General features: G+C 65.0%; 2 protein-coding genes across 2 annotated transcripts; both read left to right on the forward strand.

Annotated features, from left to right (window-relative positions):
• Positions 1-914: 914 nt before the first annotated feature.
• KIAA0100 (KIAA0100 ortholog) lies at positions 915-14,670 on the forward strand. The gene is made up of 39 exons (XM_038157876.1): positions 915-1,002; positions 1,693-1,822; positions 2,089-2,135; positions 2,413-2,575; positions 2,655-2,773; positions 3,118-3,178; positions 3,390-3,588; positions 3,750-3,873; positions 4,243-4,367; positions 4,452-4,519; positions 4,613-4,761; positions 5,000-5,118; positions 5,319-5,482; positions 5,609-5,873; positions 5,994-6,199; positions 6,352-7,447; positions 7,669-7,860; positions 7,939-8,141; positions 8,219-8,337; positions 8,412-8,632; positions 8,748-8,938; positions 9,023-9,122; positions 9,196-9,398; positions 9,688-9,982; positions 10,101-10,258; positions 10,347-10,553; positions 10,660-10,759; positions 10,954-11,136; positions 11,309-11,430; positions 11,508-11,663; positions 11,737-11,858; positions 12,139-12,319; positions 12,396-12,482; positions 12,583-12,693; positions 12,779-12,914; positions 13,129-13,253; positions 13,598-13,699; positions 13,780-13,914; positions 14,113-14,670. Exons 1-39 carry the CDS (start codon positions 932-934, stop codon positions 14,293-14,295), a joined length of 6,738 nt encoding a protein of 2,245 aa, XP_038013804.1. The 5' UTR covers positions 915-931; the 3' UTR covers positions 14,296-14,670.
• A 326-nt stretch (positions 14,671-14,996) lies between these two features.
• RSKR (ribosomal protein S6 kinase related) lies at positions 14,997-19,182 on the forward strand. The gene is made up of 12 exons (XM_038157880.1): positions 14,997-15,308; positions 15,396-15,605; positions 16,307-16,390; positions 16,468-16,536; positions 16,777-16,846; positions 17,570-17,677; positions 17,821-17,861; positions 17,958-17,985; positions 18,085-18,174; positions 18,246-18,334; positions 18,404-18,514; positions 18,603-19,182. The coding sequence occupies exons 1-12, from the start codon at positions 15,252-15,254 to the stop codon at positions 18,822-18,824; spliced, it is 1,179 nt and encodes a 392-aa protein (XP_038013808.1). The 5' UTR covers positions 14,997-15,251; the 3' UTR covers positions 18,825-19,182.
• The last annotated feature ends 1,613 nt before the right edge of the window (positions 19,183-20,795 follow it).

Raw genomic sequence — 20,795 nt, forward strand, 5'->3', positions numbered from 1 at the left:
AGGTGACATCTTTCTTCCTATCCTGGTGCCGCCCTGCTGTCCCCATGCCGGTGCCACTCCAGTGTCACCCTTGTCTCCATCCCAGTGTCCCTGTGCCGGTGCCATCGTGGCATCCCCGCTGTCTCCATGCCAGTGCCACCGCAGTGCATTCCTGTCCCCATCCTGGTGTCCCCGCTGTCCCTCTGTCCCTATCCCCGTGTCCCCTCTGTCCCTATGCCGTGCGATCCTGCTGTCCCTGTGTCCCCATCCCGCTGTTCCTGCTGTCCCTGTGTCCCGATGCTGGTGCGGTCCCTCTGTCCCCATCCCACTGTCCCAGTGTCCCCGTTGTCCCTCTGTCCCCATTCCGCTGTCCCTGTGCCCCCACCCCGCTGTCCCGGTGTCCCCGCTGTACCTCTGTCCCTATCCCCGTGTCCCTGCTGTCCCTATGCCGGTGCGATCCCGCTGTCCCTCTGTCCCCATCCCGGTGTCCCTGTGTCCCCATGCCTGTGTCCCCCTGTCCCTGTGCCAGTGTCCCCGCTATCCCCGTGTCCCGCTGCCGGTGCGGTCCCGCTGTTCCCGCTGTCCCTGTGTCCCCATCCCGGTGTCCCCGCTATCCCCGTGTCCCCATGCCGGTGCGGTCCCGCTGTCCTCGTGTCCGCACCCCGCCGTCCCCGTGTCCCCACCCCGCTGTGCCCGTGTCGCGCTGCCGGTGCGGTCCCCCGTCCCCGTCCCCACGCCGCTGTCGCCGTGTCCCGCTGCCGGCGCTGCCCTGGCGGGGCGCTGCGCTGTCCCCGGGCCGGCGCCGCCGGGCCCCGCCCCGTCCCGCCCCTCCCAGCGGCCACTCGGGGTGCGCGGGCGGCCCCACGGGCGGCGGCGGCGGCGGCGGGGCCGGGCAGGGGCGGGCGGGAGGGAGGGGGTCTCACCGGGGCCGGCACCGGGGCCGTGCCCCGCCATGCCGCCGCCGCTGCCCGCCGCGCTCCTCGCCGTCGTCCTGGTCGCGCTGCTCGCCGGGCTGCTGGCGCGGTCAGGGCCTGGCTCGGGGCGGCTCTGGGGGACCCCCGCGGGGCTCGGGGGGGTGACGGGGCTGGGCAGGGGGCACGGCGGCGGCACGGGGGTGACGGCGGGCTGGGGGGTGGCGGCGCGGCGGGTGGGGCTCTGCTGGGCTGGGAGGAGCTCGCCGGGGTCAAGGGGAGGCCCGAGGGGCTGGCGGTGGGGGGGTGCGGGGGTTTTGGGGGCCCGCGGGAGTTTTTGGGGGTGGCAGAGGGGGTAGGGGTAGTGTCAAGGGTGCGGGGGGCCCGTGGGGCTGAGGGTGAGGTGTTGGGGGTCTGGGAGGAGGGAGCAGAGGGTAGGGGGGACAAAGAGGGCTTGGAGGGGTGTCAGGAATTTGGGGGGCTCACGGGGATGGGAGACGGGTGTGGAGGGGAGCCTGCAGGGGATTGGGGGGTTGTAGAGCTTGGTGTCAGAGGCTTGGGGGCTTGGAAAAGTTCAGAGGAGCTCACGGGGTGGGCACAGGGTGCCAGGGGGGTGTGGAGGTCTCTGGTCTTGGGAGGGGGCTGTCAGGGATTGTTGGGGGTGGTCCTGCAGGGTCTCTTCCCCACCTGGGAGCTCCTGTCCAGCTGTGGATGCTGGAGCTGGTGCTCAAAGGACAAAGAGCATCCCTAGACCCCAACCTCAGTGGGGAGGCTGACCCTCGCCTTCCCTCTGTCCCCACAGATGGCTGGCATGTCGCCTGGCTGTCACCTGGTGCCGGCAGAAGCTTCATGCAGAGCTGAAGATCGGCTCCTTTGGCTTCTTCTGGGCCCAGAACATCAGCCTCAAGTTCCAGCGGGAGCAGCAGACTGTGGTGAGTACCTGGGCAAGGGGTGGTCGCTGGCAGACAAGGCAGGGAGGGTGGTTGTTGTCATTTCCAGGCTGGCAGTAAATCCATGGAGCCACTCTCCTGTTGAGCACCCCCACAGCTAGTGCCAGGCCCTTCCTCCTATGGCCAGACTCGGGGTTTTGGCTGCTCCTTGCATGATCCCAGGCACTGGGAGTGGAGTGGGAATGCTGAGATGAGCATCACAAGGCAGAGCCAAGTTATTTCTTTGACCTACCTGTGTGTCCTTACAGGAGATCGACAACGTCTGGATCTCCAGCAAACTGAGCCGGGAGCTGCCGTACGTGCCCCCACCCCAGCTCCCTGCCTGCTCCCTTTGGGGGTCTGCCTCACCCCTCGCCCTGCTTGCCATTCTGCTGCCTTTGCACCTTTCTGCCATCCTTATTGCCCTGTGGTCAGCTCTGTGAGGGAGTGACCCACGCTTGGAGGTGACAGTGTCTTGTGGGTGCCCTCGTGCTGGTCCTGCACGTCCCTGGGGTAGGGGAAATACCTGGTGCCAGGGCCAGGTGTGCCAAGTGCGAGCTCTTGCCAGAGCTGCCTGTGCTGTTGCTCCCCAGGCGCTACTTTGAGCTGTGTTTTGGCGAGGTGCGAATCCGCACGGATCTCCAGAAAGGCCCTGGGTTCCAGCCATCCGTCCCGGAGGCTCCCAGAGAAGCTGATGGGAATGAAAGCAGGACAGACCTGACTCTTAAACCCTCCCTGCTGAGGCTCCTTAGCCAGGTGAGGCACTGGCTCGGTGAGAGGCTGCTGTGGGCTGCGCTGCTGTCGGGTATCCCTCACAGCAGCACCTTCCCCCCAGCTCTTTTCCATCCACATGGATTCCATCAACATCATGGTTCTGCACGTGGCCACCTCAGAGTCTCTCTGGCACATCCAGGCCAGCCAGACACGTCTGCTCCTGAATGGCAATGGGAAGAGGTAATACTGTGCTCCTACCCCTGTCTGCTTCCAGGGCAGGGAAGCTCCTCTGACCCCAGCCTTGCGTCTCTCCTCTCTCTGTCCCACTCAGCAGCATCCCATGTCACCTGTGGTGTGACGCATTAGCCTCCTCTGAGGCTGGCCTGGTTCCTTTTCCTGTCACAGGAAGCTTGAGTTGTGTGTTCTCTAAATAATGTGGCGTGCATGGAGTTAGGGCATGCTCTGCTTTTGGGAGCACTTGGAGCAGGGACCTGGGGGTCCCTGTGTCCCACAGGAAAGAGGGCAGGAACTTGTTTTGGCAGCAGCAGGACTCACATCCTCCTTCTGTTCTCTGCTCTCCCCAGCCTGACGTGCGAGGTGAGCCTGACAAAGGTGAACAGCAAAGTCCTCCGGAGCAGCCAGCTGGTGAGTGCTGGAGGAGGGAGAAATGCCACACTCAGAACCTGGGCACTGGCTCTCTGGGACACGCTGAGGACCTGTCCCAGGGCGTCCCTGAGGCTGGGTGATGCTGCCAGGTGCTGGGCTCTCTGCTGTGCCCAGCCCTCCACCCGCAGCACGCACTGGGAGGGCACTGTGTAACTCCCTGTGTGCTCCTTGCTGTGTCCCCTGTGCACAGGATGACACGTGCCTGGCAGAGCTGGCCCTGGCACTCTCCCTCTCCCTGGAGATCAGCAGCAAGCGGCAGCTGGTGGGCGTCCGGCTCTGCGTCCGCACGCTGCAGGCAGAGCTGCACGAGGGGCTTTTCTGCAGCCCCCTCCTGCACCACGTCACTGCTGGGGCCCAGCACAGCAGCGTGGGGGAAGAGCCCAGCACAGGTCAGGACAAGGGCAGGGACAGGCTTGGGGCAGGGCAGGGGCTGGTGGCCCCCATGGTTGCCCTGGAGCCAGAGGGATTTGACTGTGGGATCACTCCCTCCTGCTCCTGAGTCTGGGGGTTTGGGCAAGTCCTTCCCGTGACTCTCTCTGTCCTTCTCCAGGCCCAGGGGAGCCCTCGAAATCCCTGTCTGTGCTGAGCAGGGACACACTGAAGCTCATCCCCAGGAGGGTGGAGATGAAGCTGGAGAACACCAGCATGGTGCTGTCCATGAACAGCCAGAAGAGGTGAGGGGCGGGCTGTCCAAGTCCTGAGTAATGCTGGGGACATGGACCTGGGAACAACTGTGCCATTCCCTTCTTGTCCCTTGGCTCTGCGAGACTGCAGAGAGCGAGTCCTAGAGCCCACTCCAGTGGAAAGGACTGAGCTGGGCCTGGGGCTGGGCTCTTGGGGAGGGAGGAAGGCGTGTGAGCTGGTTCTCCAGCAGGACAGCTGACAGGATCGTCAGGCGATGGGATGAGAGCACTGGGCTGTGCTGCAGCTGGGCTGCTGTGTTTGTCCATGCCAGCATGCTGGTCAGCTGGTGGTGAGAGACAGGGAGATGGAGGGCATGACAGTGCAGTTCCCTCCTGGCAGTGACTCTCCGTGTCTTCCAGGCACCTCACCTGGAGCCTGAAGCTGCTGCAGTTTCTATATCAGCGTGAAGAGGAGCAAATCCCATTGCGCAACTTCACGCCCACCTCAGACCTGGACCAAATGAGTGTAGACCTCCAGCTGGAGGGCAAGTAGCCAGGAGGGCACTGAAGGGACAGGGCTGCCATCACTGCCCTCTGCCACTCCTCATTTGTCCTCCTCTGTCCCCCAGATGGCCTTCTCCTGTCCCAGAGCCGCCAGCGCATCGTGTGCCTCAACTCCCTGAAGACCAGTGTGCAGGTGAGTGAGCACTGGGCACACTCTGTCCCCTGGGGGTGGCTGGTTTGGCTCCTGGCATGAGTTTTTTGCCACCTGGCCCTCTCCCTGCTCTAGGTCACAGCCATTGACCTGTCGGCTGCTGTGCTGCTCAACACCTGCATCATCCACTACCGTCACCAAGAGTTTTCGCACTGGCTGGGCCTGTTGGCACAGGAGTACAGGTGCCAGGCAGTGCCTGTCCCCAGCCAAGGGCACAAGGCAAGGTAAACTTGGCCTCAGTGCAGCTGCTGGTATCACAGCTTGTTTCCTCTTGCTGGCCACGCTCTGGCACCGTGCCTGGGCACTCAGCACCTTATCCGTGCACCACCTGTGGGATGGGGAGGCTGGTTGGGAGGTGATCAGGGAGCCCCTGCAGAGAGGACTCCCCTCTGGGCGTGCTCCCTGCCAGGCTCTGTGGCACACAGCTCCCAGTAACAGCCCATCCCTGCTTGTCCTGTGCAGGAGCTATCCCCAAATCCTAGCACCCATCATCCTGTGTGCCTCGCTGTCCAACGTCAATGTGTCTGTGCAGCTGGGGGACACGCCACCCTTCGCCTTGGGCTTCAACTCCATCTCTGCAGGTACAGGCTGGATCAGGGAGGTGCTGGGCTCCTGGGGTCTGCCAGAGAGGCAGCAGGATGGCAGTGCAGAGGGTGGTGCTGCCGCTGTGCTGCCCGTGTGTGTGTGGGGCCAGGGGCTGTGGATCCCTGCCTGGTTGTGTCTGGGGTGCCCATGTTTGGGTGAGCCTTGCCCGCACTTCCCTCCTCCTCTGTGCCCACAGACTACCAGCACCTGCGGCCACAGAGCGTGCACCAGCGAGCAGTGCTGGCCGTGGACCACCTGTGCTGGCGAGTGGGCAACGACTCCCACATCCAGCGTGCCCCACATCCCCCCAACATGCACGTGTGGGGAGAAGCCCTCATCCTCGACTCCTTCAACCTCCAGGTGAGGGGCGAGCCGAGGGACCAAGGGGTGGCTTTCAGTCTCACACTCCATGGGGGTGGCACAGGGATGTGTGGTGGCACAGAGATGTCCTGCAGCCTGAGAGTGATCATCCTGTTTGTCCTGCAGGGCAGCTACAACCAGCCCCTGGGCATGTCCAGTGCCCAGTCGGATACGCTCTTCCTGGATTGCACCATCCGGGGGCTGCAAGTGGAGTCGTCTGACACCTGCACTGAGTGCCTGGCCAGGGTCCTGCCCCTGTTCTACCCTCAGCCTGGTGGGGCTGAACTTGCCAAGCAGCCACCCTCTGCCTCCAGTGAGCCCTGGGGGCTGCTCTGGAAGGTGGATCTTAAGGTGGAGGATGTGAACCTTTTCACACTCTCAGCCATAGTGGGTAAGTAGCATCCATACTGATCCCAGATGGCTGTCCTGGAATAACCCTGCAGTCAGAGGAACCTGGCATGTTGTGCTGTGCCTCCTCTGTGCCTCCAGCACTGACATGCTGTCTCTCAAGGTGCCCTGGAGCTGCGGCTGGACACACTGACTGTCCTGGGAAGTGCTGAGAGCTGCACGCTCAGCGTCCAGGGCATGGTGCTGGCCTTGGTGAAGAGCATCACTGAGAAGATGCAGCCGTGCTGCAAAGCTCCTGCCATCCCCAACCCGGTGGCCAATGTCTCCGTGCTCTCTGTCACCTACCACAGCAGCATCCGCTCCCTGGAGGTTGGTTTGGCTGTTGGGCCACTGCTTTGTCCTGTTCTGGGGATTGATGGGGCAGGGGGAGGATTGGCTGGCACAAAAGGTGCTGGGGGGAGGACGGAGCTGTTCTGTGCTGGCCCTGGCAGTGACGTGCCTGCTCACTCTCTCCGGTGCAGGTGCAGTGCGGCGAGGGGCTGGCAGTGCTGTGGAGCCCACCTGACCACATGCACCTGTACCATCACACCCTGGCCACCCTGCAGTGCCACGAAGCCTTGCGGAGCGCCCTCGGCCACAGGACGCTTCCCTCCCTGCCCCCGGAGAGCCCCGTGTCCCACCCAGCCACCCCTGCTGAGTCACCAGCGCCCCTCCAGCCAAAAGGGCCCCCTCCCAAAAGACTCCTGTCGCTGTCCCTGGAGCTGAGCTCTGCCAAGCTCACAGCCTTTGTCTCTGAGGCCAACTACATCAGCCTGGCTGCGGAACGGACCTCGGTCAGCTGGCACGGCGGTGCCCTGCACGGCTACTGCCCTGAGCTGGCCGCCGGCTTTGATGGACACAGCATCTTCAGCTTCAAGGAGGTGGAGGTGAAGCTGCTGCCGGAGCTGGAGGAGGTCGTCCGGCACCGCGACGCCTTCCCCACCCTGCGCACCCTCCGCAACCGCGGCTGGGCCTTCTCCTTCGCCAGCGTCACCATCGAGTTCCCCTACCAATACGACTTCTCCCGCACGCTGGACGCTGCCGTGGGCGTGCAGAAGTGGCTGAAGGGCCTGCACCGGCCCCGGCGCCCCGCCAGCACGGCCCTGCCCCCCGACCTCCTACTCAAAGTCACCCACTTCTCCTGGGTCTTCCTGGATGACGTCTTTGAGGTCAAGCTGCGAGACAACTACGAGCTGATGAAGGACGAGAGCAAGGAGAGCGCCAAGCGCCTGCAGCTGCTGGACGCCAAGGTGGCTGCGCTGCGCAAGCAGCACGGGGAGCTGCTGCCTGCCCGCAAGATCGAGGAGCTCTACGCCTCGCTGGAGAAGAAGAACATCGAGATCTACATCCAGCGCTCACGGCGCCTCTACGCCAACACGCCCATGCGGAGGGCCCTCCTCACCTGGACCCTGGCCCACCTGGAGCTGGTGGCCATGGCCGATGAGTCCTTCCACGGCACGGAGCGTGTGTTGGAGCAGATGAGGGACATGGATGACGTCAGCCCGTTCCCCCCTGAGGGCCTGGACATGGTCACCCAGTGGTGCCGCATGATGAAGGGCACAGTTGGCAGCTTCTTTGGTGAGTTGCTTTGTGGGAGGGCGCCCTTGGAGGACAGCACGATGGCTGTGTGGCCTGGCACCACGTGGTGTGTAACCAGGGAGGGAAGATAATTTTTGGAGGTTCAAAGGGAGTGGGAAGGAAGCAGAGATGTGACAGGACGATGGCTCCTACTGTGTCCCAGAGTGGGGGGCTGCCTGTCTCCTTGCTGCCCCATCCCTCAGCCCTTCCTCCTCCCGCAGTGCGGATCCGTGACTACCCCCGGTACCTGTTTGAGATCCGGAACTGGCAGCTCTCCGGCCGGCTGCTCGGGGCTGAGCAGTGTGGCCAGGCCTGCTCCCGGCGCCGCCAGCTCCTGAAGCTGGGGCTGCCCTGGGGCGATGCTACGGTGGAGAGGAACATGCCACCCTTGAAGTTCTACCATGACTTTCACTGTAAGACCTGGAGGAATGTGGGAATCTGTGGTGGGGTAGGGACGGGGCAAATGGCTGAGCCAACCTCTGTGTCCCCAGCTGTGATCTCCCAGTACACCATCGTGTGGGGGCCCTGCTGGGACCCAGCCTGGACCCTGATCGGCCAGTGTGTGGATCTCCTCACCAAGCCTTCAGAGGACCCCAGCGCCCCATTGCCCTGGTGGGACAAGAGCCGCCTTCTCTTCCATGGAGACTGGCACATGGACATTGAACAGGCCAACCTGCACCAGCTGGCCACAGAGGTGGGTGCTGCTGGACTGGGGAACAACATGGTGTGGGGTCAGCTCACACCTGCCTCTCCTCACGCCTGCCCTTGCAGGACCCCTACAACACCACGGAGAACATGCACTGGGAGTGGAGCCAACTCTCCTTCCACTGGAAGCCCGGGCAGTTTGTCTTCAAGGGCAACCTGGATATCAACGTCCGGACAGCTTCCAAGTGAGTGTGGGGCCACGAGCATGGGGGGCCCTCACCAGTGCTGGGGGGTGACTGGGGTCTCTTTCTGCATTCAGATATGATGACTGCTGCTTCCTGCACCTGCCTGACCTGTGCATGACACTGGACCTGCAGTGGCTGTGCCATGGGAACCCCCATGACCACCACGGCGTGGTGCTGCGCTCCCCCGAGTTCCTGCCCGAGGTGCCAGTGGGGCAGCAGTATGACTCCTACCGTGCCTTCCGCTCCGAGAACCTCAACCTCTCCATCCGGATGGACCTGACACAGCCCAGTAAAGGTGGCTGACAGCATCCTGGGGGTCCCTTGGGGGACAAGGGGCATAGGGCAGGGCATGCTGGTTGTGGGTTGGGTCCTGGCCCCATGGTGCTGGCTGATGGTGGGTGTATTCTCAGAGTACTCCCAGCCCCGGATCCTGCTCTACAGCAGCACCCTTCGCTGGATGCAGAATTTTTGGGCCACGTGGACCAGCGTGACACGGCCCATCTGCCGTGGGAAGCTCTTCAACAACATGAAACCCAGCAAGAAGAAGCTGGGGCAGCATTACAAGCAGCTGTCCTACACTGCACTCTTCCCCCGGCTGCAGGTAATTCCCAGGGCTGGGAATCCGGTGTTTCCTCCCTGCTCTGCTCTGCTGGACTCTCAGCTCCTGCTCTCTGCTCCCTCTCAGGTGCATTACTGGGCCTCCTTTGCCCAGCAGCGGGGGATCCAGGTGGAGTGCTGCCAGGGACACATCTTCACTCGGGGCACACAGCGGCTCATCCCACAGGGTGAGTGGGAATCCTGCCAGCAGCACTTGCAGGTACAGCAGGGCCCTGGCTGACCCCTGTCCCTGTCCCCCAGCCGGCACGGTGATGCGGCGCCTCATTTCGGAGTGGAGCATCACGCAGATGGTGAGTGACCTGAGCCAGGTCACCGTGCACCTCATGGCCTCCACTTGTGATGAGAGCGCTGACCACCAGCTCGACACCCTGGTGAAGAAAACCCACCTGCTGAGCCTGTCCTCCCTCACCTACCAGCGGCACAGCAACCGCACGGCTGAGGAGGTACCACTGCCAACGGGGCACAGCTGCTCGTGCTGGCCTGGTGGCAACGCCAGGACAAGGGAATGTTGGTTGTTGGATGCAGTGGGGAAGGGATTTGGCTGGGGAAGAGAGAGAACTTCAGGGCCTCCCATCTACCAAGCACCTGACTTTGTGCCCATGCTGTGGTCTGGGCTCCAGTCCCCCCGCTCTGCCTGAAGGGCTGGCAGGGCTCCTAGTCCCAGTGCGTGAGGCCACTGGGCAGAGCCAGGGGTGGCTTTGCTGTGCTGAGGCACTGACCCTCTGTGCCCAGGAGCTGCCCCTGCGTGATGGGGACGACGGTTTCCACACGCATCAGCTGCACTTGGTGGACCTGCGGGCGTCCTGGACCACCACGAACCGGGACATCGCCTTCGGCCTCTACGATGGCTACAAGAAAGCGGCTGTGCTCAAGCGTAACCTGTCCACCGAGGCCCTGAAGGGGCTGAAGATTGACACACAGCTGCAGGCCAAGAAGCTGAAGCGGGGCCCGCTCTCTGGTCACTCCATCCCTGCCAGAGTGACCGCTCCCATCACCAGTGGCCGGCCCGAGAGAGCCTCTTCAGGGGGTGAGCACAGGGGGGAGGGCAGCCAGGGGAAACCCACAGCTCAAAGCTGTGCCTGTTTTCATTCTGTATGTTTGTGACATCCCGCCACAGCTTCGCACTGACCTTTCTCCTTCCCCAGGGGCCTACATGCTGCAGAAGCTCATTGAGGAGACGGACAAGTTTGTAGTTTTCACAGAAGAGGAGTCGGGGGCCAGCGAGCAGCTCTGCGGCATCGCCGCCTGCCAGACTGACGACATCTACAACCGCAACTGCCTCATCGAGCTGGTCAACTGCCAGGTACCTGCCCGTCCCTCACCTGGCTGTGACAGGGGCTGTGCCTGCCCCAGAAAGGTCCAGCAGACCCCTGGGGTCTCTCCCCCCACAGATGGTTCTGCGTGGTGCAGAGACGGAGGGCTGTGTGATCGTGTCTGCTGCGAAGGCACAGCTGCTGCAGTGCCAGCACCATCCCGCCTGGTACGGGGACACTCTGAAGCAGAAGACATCCTGGACGTGTTTGCTGGATGGCATGCAGTACTTTGCCACGACAGAGAGCAGCCCCTCCGAGGGAGAGCATGGCCAGCTCTGGCTGGAGGTGAGCGTGGGGTGGGTGAGCTATGTGGGGGACAGGCAGTGCTGTCAGTGCCCTGGCCGAGCCAGGGAACGTGGGGACAGCCAGCAGTGCCTCCTTACCTCCCCAGGTGAAAAATATTGAGGAGCATCGTCAGCGGAGCCTGGACTCGGTGCAGGAGCTGATGGAGAGCGGGCAGGCAGTGGGGGGCATGGTCAGCACCACCACAGGTACTGCCCACAGCCCTGGCTGCTGTGCCTACCCCAGTCCCACTCGGGTGCCACCCCAAGGCTGGTGGAGCTGAGAGCACCTGACCTGTCCCTGTGTGGCTCCAGGAGGTGGCTGATGCTCCAAGCCCTGCAGTGTGCAGCCCCACTGTGCTGGGACATGGCACTCTGACTGTGGTCCCTCTGCCTGTCCCCAGACTGGAATCAGCCCTCGGAAGCCCAGCAGACCCAGCAGGTGCAGAGGATCATCTCTCGCTGCAGCTGCCGCATGTACTACATCAGCTACAGCCACGACATCGACCCCGAGCTGGCCACGCAGATAAAGCCCCCTGAGACCCCTGCCAACCAGGAGAAGGAGGATCTGCTGAAGAAGCAGGAGGGTGGGTGCAGCCAGGCAGTGTGCTGTGGGGGTTAGAGCTCTGGGCTGACCAGTGGCTAACTGCAGGGGTGATCTCTTTTGGCCCTGCTGAGGTCAGAGGGCTGCATACAGGAGGGGTCCCCAACACATTTCTGGCCGTGCTGAGGCCCCACTTGCCCTTTGTGCCCCTGCAGGAGCTGTGGACACCTTCACCCTGATCCACCACGACCTGGAGATCTCCACCAACCCCGCACAGTATGCCATGATCCTCGACATCGTCAACAACCTGCTGCTGCACGTGGAGCCCAAACGCAAGGTACCCACGGGGCTCCAGGTGTCCGTGCCACTCACTGCACCCAGGCAGTCCTAACCTTGCCCTGTTCCTGTGTCCAGGAGCACAGTGAGAAGAAGCAGCGGGTGCGTTTCCAGCTGGAAATCTCCAGCAACCCTGAGGAGCAGCGCAGCAGTATCCTACACCTGCAAGAAGCTGTGAGGCAGCACGTGGCCCAGATCCGGCAGCTGGAGAAGCAGATGTACTCCAACATGAAGGTGAGCCCCCATCCCTGGCTCCCTGGGATCCCTGCTCCAGGGCAGAGGGTGCTGAGGGTTGTGTGTCCTTCAGTCCTTGAAGGATGACAGCAAAAACGAGGTCCTGCTCGACCTGAACCACCGGCTGCAGCAGCAGCTGAGCCAGGAAAAAGCTGACCTGCAGCTGGAGAGCGAGGAGCTGAACATACTGATCAGGTAGGACAAGGGGGAACGGCTTTAAACTGAGACTGGGGACTAGGTTTGGATTGGATATTTGGGAGAAATTCTTCCCAGTGAGGCACTGGCACAGGGTGCCCAGAGAAGCTGTGGCTGCCCCATCCCTGGAAGTATTCAAGGATAGGCTGGAGAGGGCTTGGAGCAAACTGGGACAGTGGGAGGTGTCCAACCCAAACCATTCTGATTCTATGATCTCAGCCTTCCCCAGCATTGTGTCCACTTTACTCTAGGACTCCCAGCTCTCTCCTCTGTGCTGCAGGTGCTTCAAGGACTTCCAGCTGCAGCGAGCCAACAAGATGGAGCTGCGGAAGCAGCCGGAGGACGTGAGCGTGGCACGGAGGACTGAGTTCTACTTCGCCCAGGCACGCTGGCGCCTGACAGAGGAGGATGGGCAGCTGGGCATTGCTGAGCTGGAGCTCCAGCGCTTCCTCTACAGCAAGGTGTGGAGCTGGACAGTGCCCACAGCCCCTGAGCTGGGGATGGGGACATTGGGAGCTGATGGCATTGTCTGCACAGGTCAACAAGTCTGATGACACGGCCGAGCATCTGCTGGAACTGGGCTGGGTGACCATGAACAACCTGCTGCCCAACGCTGTGTACAAGGCAAGTGGCAGCTGGGGGAGCAGCTCTGCATCCTGGGGACCCACGTGGTGTGGGCAGAGTGGCCTGTCCTCACCCCAGCCGCCCGTCCTCTTCCCTGCAGGTGGTGCTGCGTCCCCAGAGCTCCTGCCAGTCCGGCCGGCAGCTGGCCCTGAGGATTTTCAGCAAGGTCCGGCCTCCCGTGGGAGGCATCTCCATCAAGGAGCATTTTGAGGTGCCAGGGCTGGGCCGGGAGGTGCCAGGGTCTCTGTGGGGCACAGGCAGTGTGTGCCTGGCTCTGACATGTCACTTTCCCACAGGTGAACGTGGTGCCTCTCACCATCCAGCTCACCCACCAGTTCTTCCACAGAATGATGGGTTTCTTCTTCCCTGGCCGTAATGTGGAGGAGGAGGAGGTGGGGGATGAGGAAGATAAGTCCAAGCTGGTGACAACAGGTGAGAGGCTCGTGATCATCCCCCTCTCTGGATGTCCTTGAGCAGCTCTGGCTGCGTGTCCAGGATTATGCTTGTGGCAGCTGCTGTCCAGCCATGAGTTGAGGAACAGGGATTTGTGGTCTCCCCTGTGGACAGGGAGATGGTGGGAGGGTTGGGGTCATGACTAACCCTTGGCTGGACACTACCATCACCACCTTGCACCCTGTTTGCCCAGGGATCCCCGTGGTGAAGCCACGGCAGCTGATTGGGGCCGATGACTCGCTGGGCTCAGGGAAGGGAGTTGCTCAGGGCCTAAACCGGACATCAGGGGTCAGAAGATCCTTCCGAAAAGCACCTGAGGTACCTCCTGCTGCCCTGAGGGGGAATCTGAGAGCCCTGCTGTGGTGCCAGTCTGTTTTCCCTTAACTGCAAGGCTGGGTAGCCATGTCCTCCCACACTTCCCTCCCACGCTTGTCTGCTTTCTCCTGCTCCCTCCCACCATGAGGATTTGCATCCTTTACAACCAGGCGCCTGCACGCTTGATGTGATCCCTGTATCATTTTTCCAACACCGTGCCAGAGCAGCTCTCACCTCTCCCTGATGAAGCAATGCGGTGGCCTAGTGCCCGGCTGTCCCTTCCCTGCTGGTTCCTGGCTGTGTCCCTTCTCCTTCCCTTCTGCTCACGGCTTCTGCTCTGTCCCCAGCATCCTGTGGATGACATCGACAAGATGAAGGAGCGTGCAGCCATGAACAACTCCTTCATCTACATCAAGATCCCGCAGGTGCCACTCTGTGTGAGCTACAAGGTGTGGCACCAGTGGGACAGGGCATGCTTGGGGTGGTCTGGCCCATCGTCCCCACACTGCCTGACACCTCTGTCACACAGGGGGAGAAGAACAGCGTGGACTGGGGTGACCTGAACCTGGTGCTGCCATGCCTGGAGTACCACAACAACACGTGGACATGGCTGGACTTTGCCATGGCGGTGAAGAGGGACAGCCGCAAAGCCTTGGTGGCACAGGTACGTGGGACCACATCCCTCTCCCCGCTCTGGAGCTCTGGAGGCTGCCAGAGCTGCTCTGCCCAGGGTGGAGATGGTAACCCCAGGGTGGGTGGCACGTTCCCCAGCGTGGGAAGCAGCTGCACTGGCTCGGCAGCTCAGGCTGTCACCCGGGGTGTGCCCACGGGGGGTGGCTGAGCCCCCTGACTCCCGGGGCAGGTGATCAAGGAGAAGCTGCGCCTGAAGCCGGCGGCGGGCGCGGAGGCCCGGGGGAAGCTGGAGAACAAATCCGACGGGACCATTCAGCAGCAGGAGGAGGACGAGAAGGCTCGGCTGCTCATCGGGCTGAGCGTGGGCGAGAAGAACCCCAGCAAGAAGTCGATCTTCGGCAGGCGCAAATGACGGCAGCACCCGGCAGGCCGGGAAGGGACTTGGGGTGCCCCGTGCTCCTCCCTTGGGGGGGCACCCCGAAGGCACAGGGGGGGCTGTGCTGCTCCGTGGTCCCTGAGGAAGGCTCAGCCACGTGCAGGCCCTCGGTAGCCCCGTTGTTGTGGGGCAGGGCTGGAGCAGCGCGGGGATGTGGGGCACAGGGTGCTCCGGGGCTTCTTTGTGGGGTGCAGAACCCTCGTGCCAAGGGCCCCTGCGAGCTTCCCCCCCTCCCTGCTGTGCGGGTGCTGGGCCCAGCCCCTGGGCCTGGTGAAGCAGCAGGATAGCTCCAGGCTGGGAAAAAGGGGAACGGGAGAGAGTTTAAATAAAGAGTTTTTAATTTGGAACGGGCTCGGGTCAGTGGTTTGTTTCTTGCCTCACCCTGCAGTGCTGGGCTCAGCACTACGCCCCACCTCAGCCTGGCAGCCCCCTTCCTTGGGGGCTTCACCCCCTGCCCTTCCCCAGCAGTTGCTCAGGGCACACGATTTGGGGCTCAGGGCACCCCTGGGCTCAGCCTGTGCCCTTGCCCCTCTGCAGTGCTCTCTGTGAGCCCAGGGCCGTGCCGGGGCTCAGCAGGGACTGCAGGCACCCCCTCAGGGCTGCAGCACGTGGGGTGCCAAGAGAGAAGGAAAGGCTGAAGGGGGAGCCCCAGAGTGTGCAAGGAGGGGGTCCCGGAGGGGGGCTGGGATCAGTCCCGGGGGTGCTGGGGTGGGATCAGTCCCGGGTGGGTGAGCAACCCCCAGGTGTGTAGTGGGGGTCCCGGATGGGGGGGGATCGGTCACGGGTGGGTGTCACCGTGCAAGGGGCAGCCCCGCCGCCGAGCCCCGGGGCGGGGGGTGGTCGCGGCGGGCGGGGCGGGGCGGGGCGGCGGGGTTATGTAAGGCGGGCGATTACCGGGGACGGGGCCCGGGGCGCGGCCGGGCGGCGCCGCGATGGGAGCGACGAGCAGCGGCCCCGGCCCGACCCCGGCTCCGGTGCGGCCCCCCCAGGTGCGTGCGGCGGCATCAGCCCCGGGGATCCCCCCGGGCATCTCCCGCCCCGGGCTCCCCTCGCTGACGCTGTCCCCGGTTCCGCAGGGCCGCGCCGTGGGGTCGTGGGTGCGGGCGCTGTTGAGCCGAGCAGGGTCGGTGCCGGTATCGGTACCGGTGCCGGTACCGGGGCTCGCCTTGGCCCCGCGGGGCCCCGCCGAGGAGCCGCCGCTGCCCGGGTGGCCGCTGCCGCAGCTCGTCTCGTTGTTCCTGCCGGAGTTCCCCGTCCGCCCCTCCGCCCGCCAGCAGCAGCTCAAGGTGCCGTCCCGGGGCCCCCACCCTCCGAACGGGGTCCCGCTGCATCCGAACGGGATCCCCGGTCGTCCTCCCCCGGGCGCGCCCTGCCCGTGCATCCCGCCCCGGCAGTCCCGGGCGCCCTAACGGGTCCCCTCGCACCCTGTACCGGCGTCCCTGCTCGTCCTACCGGGGTTCCTGCACGTCTCTACCGGGGTCCCCCAGCGCCCTGAGCATCCTCCCGTGCCGTCCGTGCATCCCGTGCCGCCATCCCGGCACCGCCGACTGCCTTACCGAGCTCCCCTCGCACGCTCTGCCGGGTCCCTGCGCATCCTACCGGCGTCCCCGGCCGTTCCGCCGGGTCCCCTTCCATCCCCGCCGCCGCCGGGTGCCCGTGTCGGGTCTCGGTGTGTTCTACCGGGGTTCCTCCGCACCCCACCGCAGCGTGGCATCCCACCGAGGTCCCGCGTGTACCCCCGGGGGTCCTGTCCATTCTGACAAAATCCACCGCTGCCGCCTTGGGGTCCCCGTGTCCCTGTCCCCCGTGTCCCTGTGCCCTATACTGGGTCCCCGTGAATCCTGCTGGGGTCTCTGTGGGGTCCTCCAGGTCCCCATGTGTCCCCAGCGTTTGCTCTGGGTGCTCTCTCACCTTACCCCATGCAGGACCCCAGCCTGAGCACCCCAAATCCAGCTCCATGGCGTGCTCAGCCCGTTTCTCCCCTCAGATCCTGGGCTTCGTGGCCAAAGGCTCCTTCGGGACCATCCTCAAAGTGCTGGACTGTGGGAGGGAGAAGGTCTGCGCCGTGAAGGTGGGTGCTGGCCCCTGGGGCCCATGGGTGCCCCCACCTGCCCTTGTCCCCCCCCTTGACAGTGCCTCACCCCCCAGGTTATGCCCAAGGTGGAGGTGCTGCGCCGTGACACCCTCAAACAGTGCAAAGAAGAAGTCAGCATCCAGGTGAGGGGGGGTCCCCAGCCCGTGAAGGGGTTCAGGGTGGCTGCAGGGACACCAGAGGCCGTGGGCGCCGCGGATGGAAGATGGCAGAAGCGGAGTCCCCAGCCCGTGAAGGGGTTCAGGGTGGCTGCAGGGACACCAGAGGCCGTGGGCTCTGCGGATGGCAGATGGCAGAAGCGGGGTCCCCAGCCCCTCGCCGCCCCTGCCCCGGGGGCCGCTCACTCTGCGCTTTTGTGTCCCCAGAGACAGGTCAGGCACCCGTTCGTCCACGGGCTGGGGGACAGCTGGCAGGGCCAGCGCCACCTCTTCATCAGTGAGTGACCATCTGCCCGCGGGCCCGCCCCGGCCCCCCCTGCCCGCGCACGTGTCCCCGCCGCCCGCACACGTGTCCCCGCACACGCGGCTCCCCCCGCCGCCCCGGGGCCATCCGGGCGCCGCCGCTGCCGCCGCCAACCCCGCACCCACCGCGGGCCTGCGGGGGGGGACACGGGTGGGGACAAGCCACAGCGGGGCAGGGAGCAGTGTGGGGGTGAACAGAGCACCCCAGTGCTGCTGCCTGCTCTGCCCTGTGGCTGTGTCACCTCAGCCCCTGCAGTCGGTGTGTTCCCAGTGCCCGTGTGACCCCCAAGGACCGCTTGGTCACTTTGGCACCTCATGAGGTCCCAGGTGCTTGTGTGTTCCCAGCGCCCACAGGGCTCTGGTGCTGATGTCACCCCAGTACTTGTGTGTTCCCGTGCCACCTTACTCATCCCTGTGTCACCTGGTGCCCGTATTGCCCTGCTGCTCGTGCCACCTTGCTGCCAGTGTGCCCCAGCTGCTTGTGCCACCTTGCTGCCGGTGTGCTGCAGGTGCTCGTGCCACCTTGCTGCCGGTGTGCCCCGGCTGCTCGTGCCACCCTGCTGCCTTTATAACCCCAGCGCTTCCACCACCTCGGTGCACGGCTGCAGTGACCCCTCTGCACCCCTGTGCCCACGCCACCCCAGTGTCCCCCATGCCAGCCCAGCCCATCAGTAAGGCGTGTCCCCTGTCCCCGCAGTGTGCACCTACTGCAGCACCGGGGACCTGCACGCGCTGTGGCGCGCGGCCGGCTGCTTGGCCGAGGCCACCGTCCGCCTCTTCGCCGCCGAGCTGGTGCTGGTGCTGGGTGAGTGACCCGCCACGCTGGGGACAGCCACCGGTGTCCCCCACCAGCGGGGACCCGCAGGCGGGGTTAGCCACCCCTGGGGTGGCAGTGGGAGCTGTGCTGGGAGGGGACACACGGCACTGATGGCTCTGTCTTGTCCCCAGTGTACCTCCACGACCTGGGCATCATGCACAGAGATGTCAAGGTGGGTGGCAGTGGGGCTGGGGGCTGGAGGATGGGGTGGGGGGGGTCTCTGAACCCCCAGCATGGAGAGGCCACCTCAGTGCCTGTCTCATTTCAGATGGAGAACATCCTCCTGGATGAGAGAGGTAAGAGCCTGGGCTGCCTTGGGGACACCCCATCCACGGGGACACCCTGTCAGTGGGGACACCCTCTCTACGGGTTCCCACTGCTGTCTGGCCCCACAGGGCACCTCAAGCTCACTGATTTCGGCCTCTCCCGGTACCTGCAGTGGGGCGAGCGAGCCCACACCATCTGTGGCACCCTGCAGTACATGGGTAAGGGGGCTGTGCTGGGGGGCTGTGCTGGGGGGCACAGACCCCCAGGTGCTCACCCAGTGTCCCCACAGCCCCAGAGGTGCTGAGCGGGGGGCCCTACAGCCATGCAGCCGACTGGTGGTCCTTGGGAGTCCTGCTCTTCGCCCTGGCCAGTGGGGAGGTAAGGACCACAGGGTGGAGGGACAGGGACACCTCAGGGAGACCCTGAATTCACTCTGTGCTCCCCCAGTTCCCTGTGGCTCCAGCGGGGGACCATGTGGCCATGCTGGAACGTGTCAAACAGAGCAGCTACGAGAGCCCACCCGAATTCAGCCCCGAGCTGGCCCGGCTGCTCGCCGAGGTAACCCTCCTGCCTGGATTTTGGGGTCCCCACTGGGCCCTGGGCTGGATGCCGAGATTTCCATTCTCACTGTTCTCTCTGCCCGCAGCTGCTGTGCCACAACCCCCTGTACCGCCTGCGCTACCTCCACCACTTTCAGGGCCACCCCTTCTTCCGCGGGGTGGCCTTCGATGCTGACCTGCTGCAGAAGGACCCGGTGGTGGTGGCAGTGGCCCCGCGACCCCCCGAGCAGCCCCCACCCGACCCCGCCACTTTCGCCGACTTTGACTACGACCTCGCTGCCCCCCCGGACCGGCCCTGGCCTGGCTGAGCCACCACGGCTGGGACCCTCGGCATCGCTCAGGGACATCCCCCTCCCCCGGCAGCGGGTCGGACCCTGCTGGGCCGGGTCCCCCAAGGGGTTACCCGGGTACCCCCCGATCTCATCCCCGGGTACCTCAACTCTGTACCTCTCCCCGCGGGAGCAATAAACCCGAGAGCCGCGGGCACCGCTGCGGGTGCTGCCCTGACTCGTGGTGGGCAAAGCGGGACCGCCGGGCCGGGGGCGCGGGGCTGGACCCCCTCCCGCGGGGCGGGGTGGGGCAGGTCTGGGGGGCCGTGTGGGGTGGTTTGCCCGAGGCAGGCGATGCGGGAGGAGCTGAGTCCGGCTGCCCATCCTTCTGTCCATCCTTCCGTCCACCCGTCTGTCCGTTCCAACGGCGCATCGTGGGCGTGGCCAATGGACGAAGCCACGCCTATGCACACGCCCACCACCGGCTGTGGCCCCGCCCCAACGGTCGCCCCGCCCCGCGGGGTGACGCGCGCGCGGCGCAGCCAATCAGAGCCGCGCGTGTTTTCAAACCGGCGGCGCGCGGGCGGTGGCGGGCCCGGACCGGGAACCAGGACCGAGACCGGGAACCAGGATCGAGACCAGCCCCATCCCGCGGGCCCGGACCGGGAACCGAGACCAGCCCCATCCCGGCGGGCCCGGACCGGGAACCGAGACCAGCCCCATCCCGCGGGCCCGGGCCGGGAACCAGGGCCCAGACCGGGAACCAGGACCGAGACCAGCCCCGACCCACGGGCCCGGACCGGGAACCAGGGCCCAGATCAGCCCCATCCCGGCGGGCCCGGAGCCCAGACCGGGAGCAGGACCGAGGTTGAGAGCTACCGCAGCCGTAGTCGCGAACGGGAGCGGGGCCGGGAGCATTGCCGGGCCATGCAGCGCGCCAAGACCCCCGCCGTGAGTGGGGTTGGGTTTGGATGTTCCGGTGGGGCGGCGGGCCAGCCCCGGGGAGGGTCTCCGAGGAGGTGGCGGGTGCGGTGCGGTGCAGCGCTCCGGTATCTCTGTGTGTGTGGCGGGGGGGTGCTGCCGCCGCTGACCCCCCGGTTCCCCGCCAGGCGCAGAAGCGGCCCCGGCGCACCCCGCTGCAGGAGCTGCAGCTGCAGTCGGGCGCCGACCGGACCAGCCTGACCCCCCTGCTCCGCCGGCTGCGGCTCAAGGTCGGTGTGCGGGGATAACGAACGGGACGGGCCGGGTAACGGGGAGGGCTGCGGTGCCCCGGAACCGGGAATGCTGGGCGGGCAGCTGGTGCAATGGGGGGACAGGCGTATTTCCTGAACGGGGAAAATGGGGGGACTGGGATAAATGGCTGCGGGTGCAGGGGGAGAGGGCAGGGCTGCCCTGACCCCCCTTTCCGCCTAAAATGTCCTGTAGGATCATGACTGTGCCGCCCCAGCGGCCTGTGCCCGGGGCCCTCGCAGCAGCATCACCACGGTGCCTTCCATGCCAGGATCCCCGCGAAGTGCTACCATGGGCCCCCCCAGCAGCACCACCCCAGTGCCTTGCACCCTGGAGCCCCCCAGCAGCACCACTTTGGAGTCCCCTAGGACATCCACCCATGAGCTCGGGACTCCCATCCTTAAGCCTGGTGCCTCTGAGTCCCCCAGCAATGCCACCCTTATTCCTGGTGCTTTGGAGACCTCCAGCAGCACCAGCCCAGAGGCCCCTGGCAGTCCTGTCCCACTGTCCAGCATGCCAGAGCTCCCTGACAACGCCGTGTCAGCCCCTCTGTGCAGTCCAGTCCTGGGACCCAGCACCCCAGAGCCCCCCAGCAGCACTGTGCCAGCCTCTGTATGCAGCTCCATCTCGGAGCCCTCCAGCAGCACCGTGCCAGCCTCTGTGTGCAGCTCCATCTCGGAGCCCTCCAGCAGCACCGTGCCAGCCTCTGTGTGCAGCTCCATCTCGGAGCCCTCCAGCAGCACCGTGCCAGCCTCTGTGTGCAGCTCCATCTCGGAGCCC

The sequence above is a fragment of the Motacilla alba genome, chromosome 19 (assembly GCF_015832195.1).
Source record: "Motacilla alba alba isolate MOTALB_02 chromosome 19, Motacilla_alba_V1.0_pri, whole genome shotgun sequence".
Taxonomy (NCBI): domain Eukaryota; kingdom Metazoa; phylum Chordata; class Aves; order Passeriformes; family Motacillidae; genus Motacilla; species Motacilla alba.

Excerpts from the sequence above, each read along its gene's own strand:
- KIAA0100 (XM_038157876.1), top strand. The coding sequence starts at position 932 with ATGCCGCCGCCGCTGCCCGCCGCGCTCCTCGCCGTCGTCCTGGTCGCG. Across the intron at positions 3,874-4,242 it reads TCCATGAACAGCCAGAAGAG|GCACCTCACCTGGAGCCTGA; the intron begins GTGAGGGGCGGG and ends CGTGTCTTCCAG. Across the intron at positions 11,664-11,736 it reads AGATGTACTCCAACATGAAG|TCCTTGAAGGATGACAGCAA; the intron begins GTGAGCCCCCAT and ends TGTGTCCTTCAG.
- RSKR (XM_038157880.1), top strand. The coding sequence starts at position 15,252 with ATGGGAGCGACGAGCAGCGGCCCCGGCCCGACCCCGGCTCCGGTGCGG. Across the intron at positions 16,847-17,569 it reads CCAGCGCCACCTCTTCATCA|TGTGCACCTACTGCAGCACC; the intron begins GTGAGTGACCAT and ends CTGTCCCCGCAG. Across the intron at positions 17,862-17,957 it reads TCATGCACAGAGATGTCAAG|ATGGAGAACATCCTCCTGGA; the intron begins GTGGGTGGCAGT and ends GTCTCATTTCAG.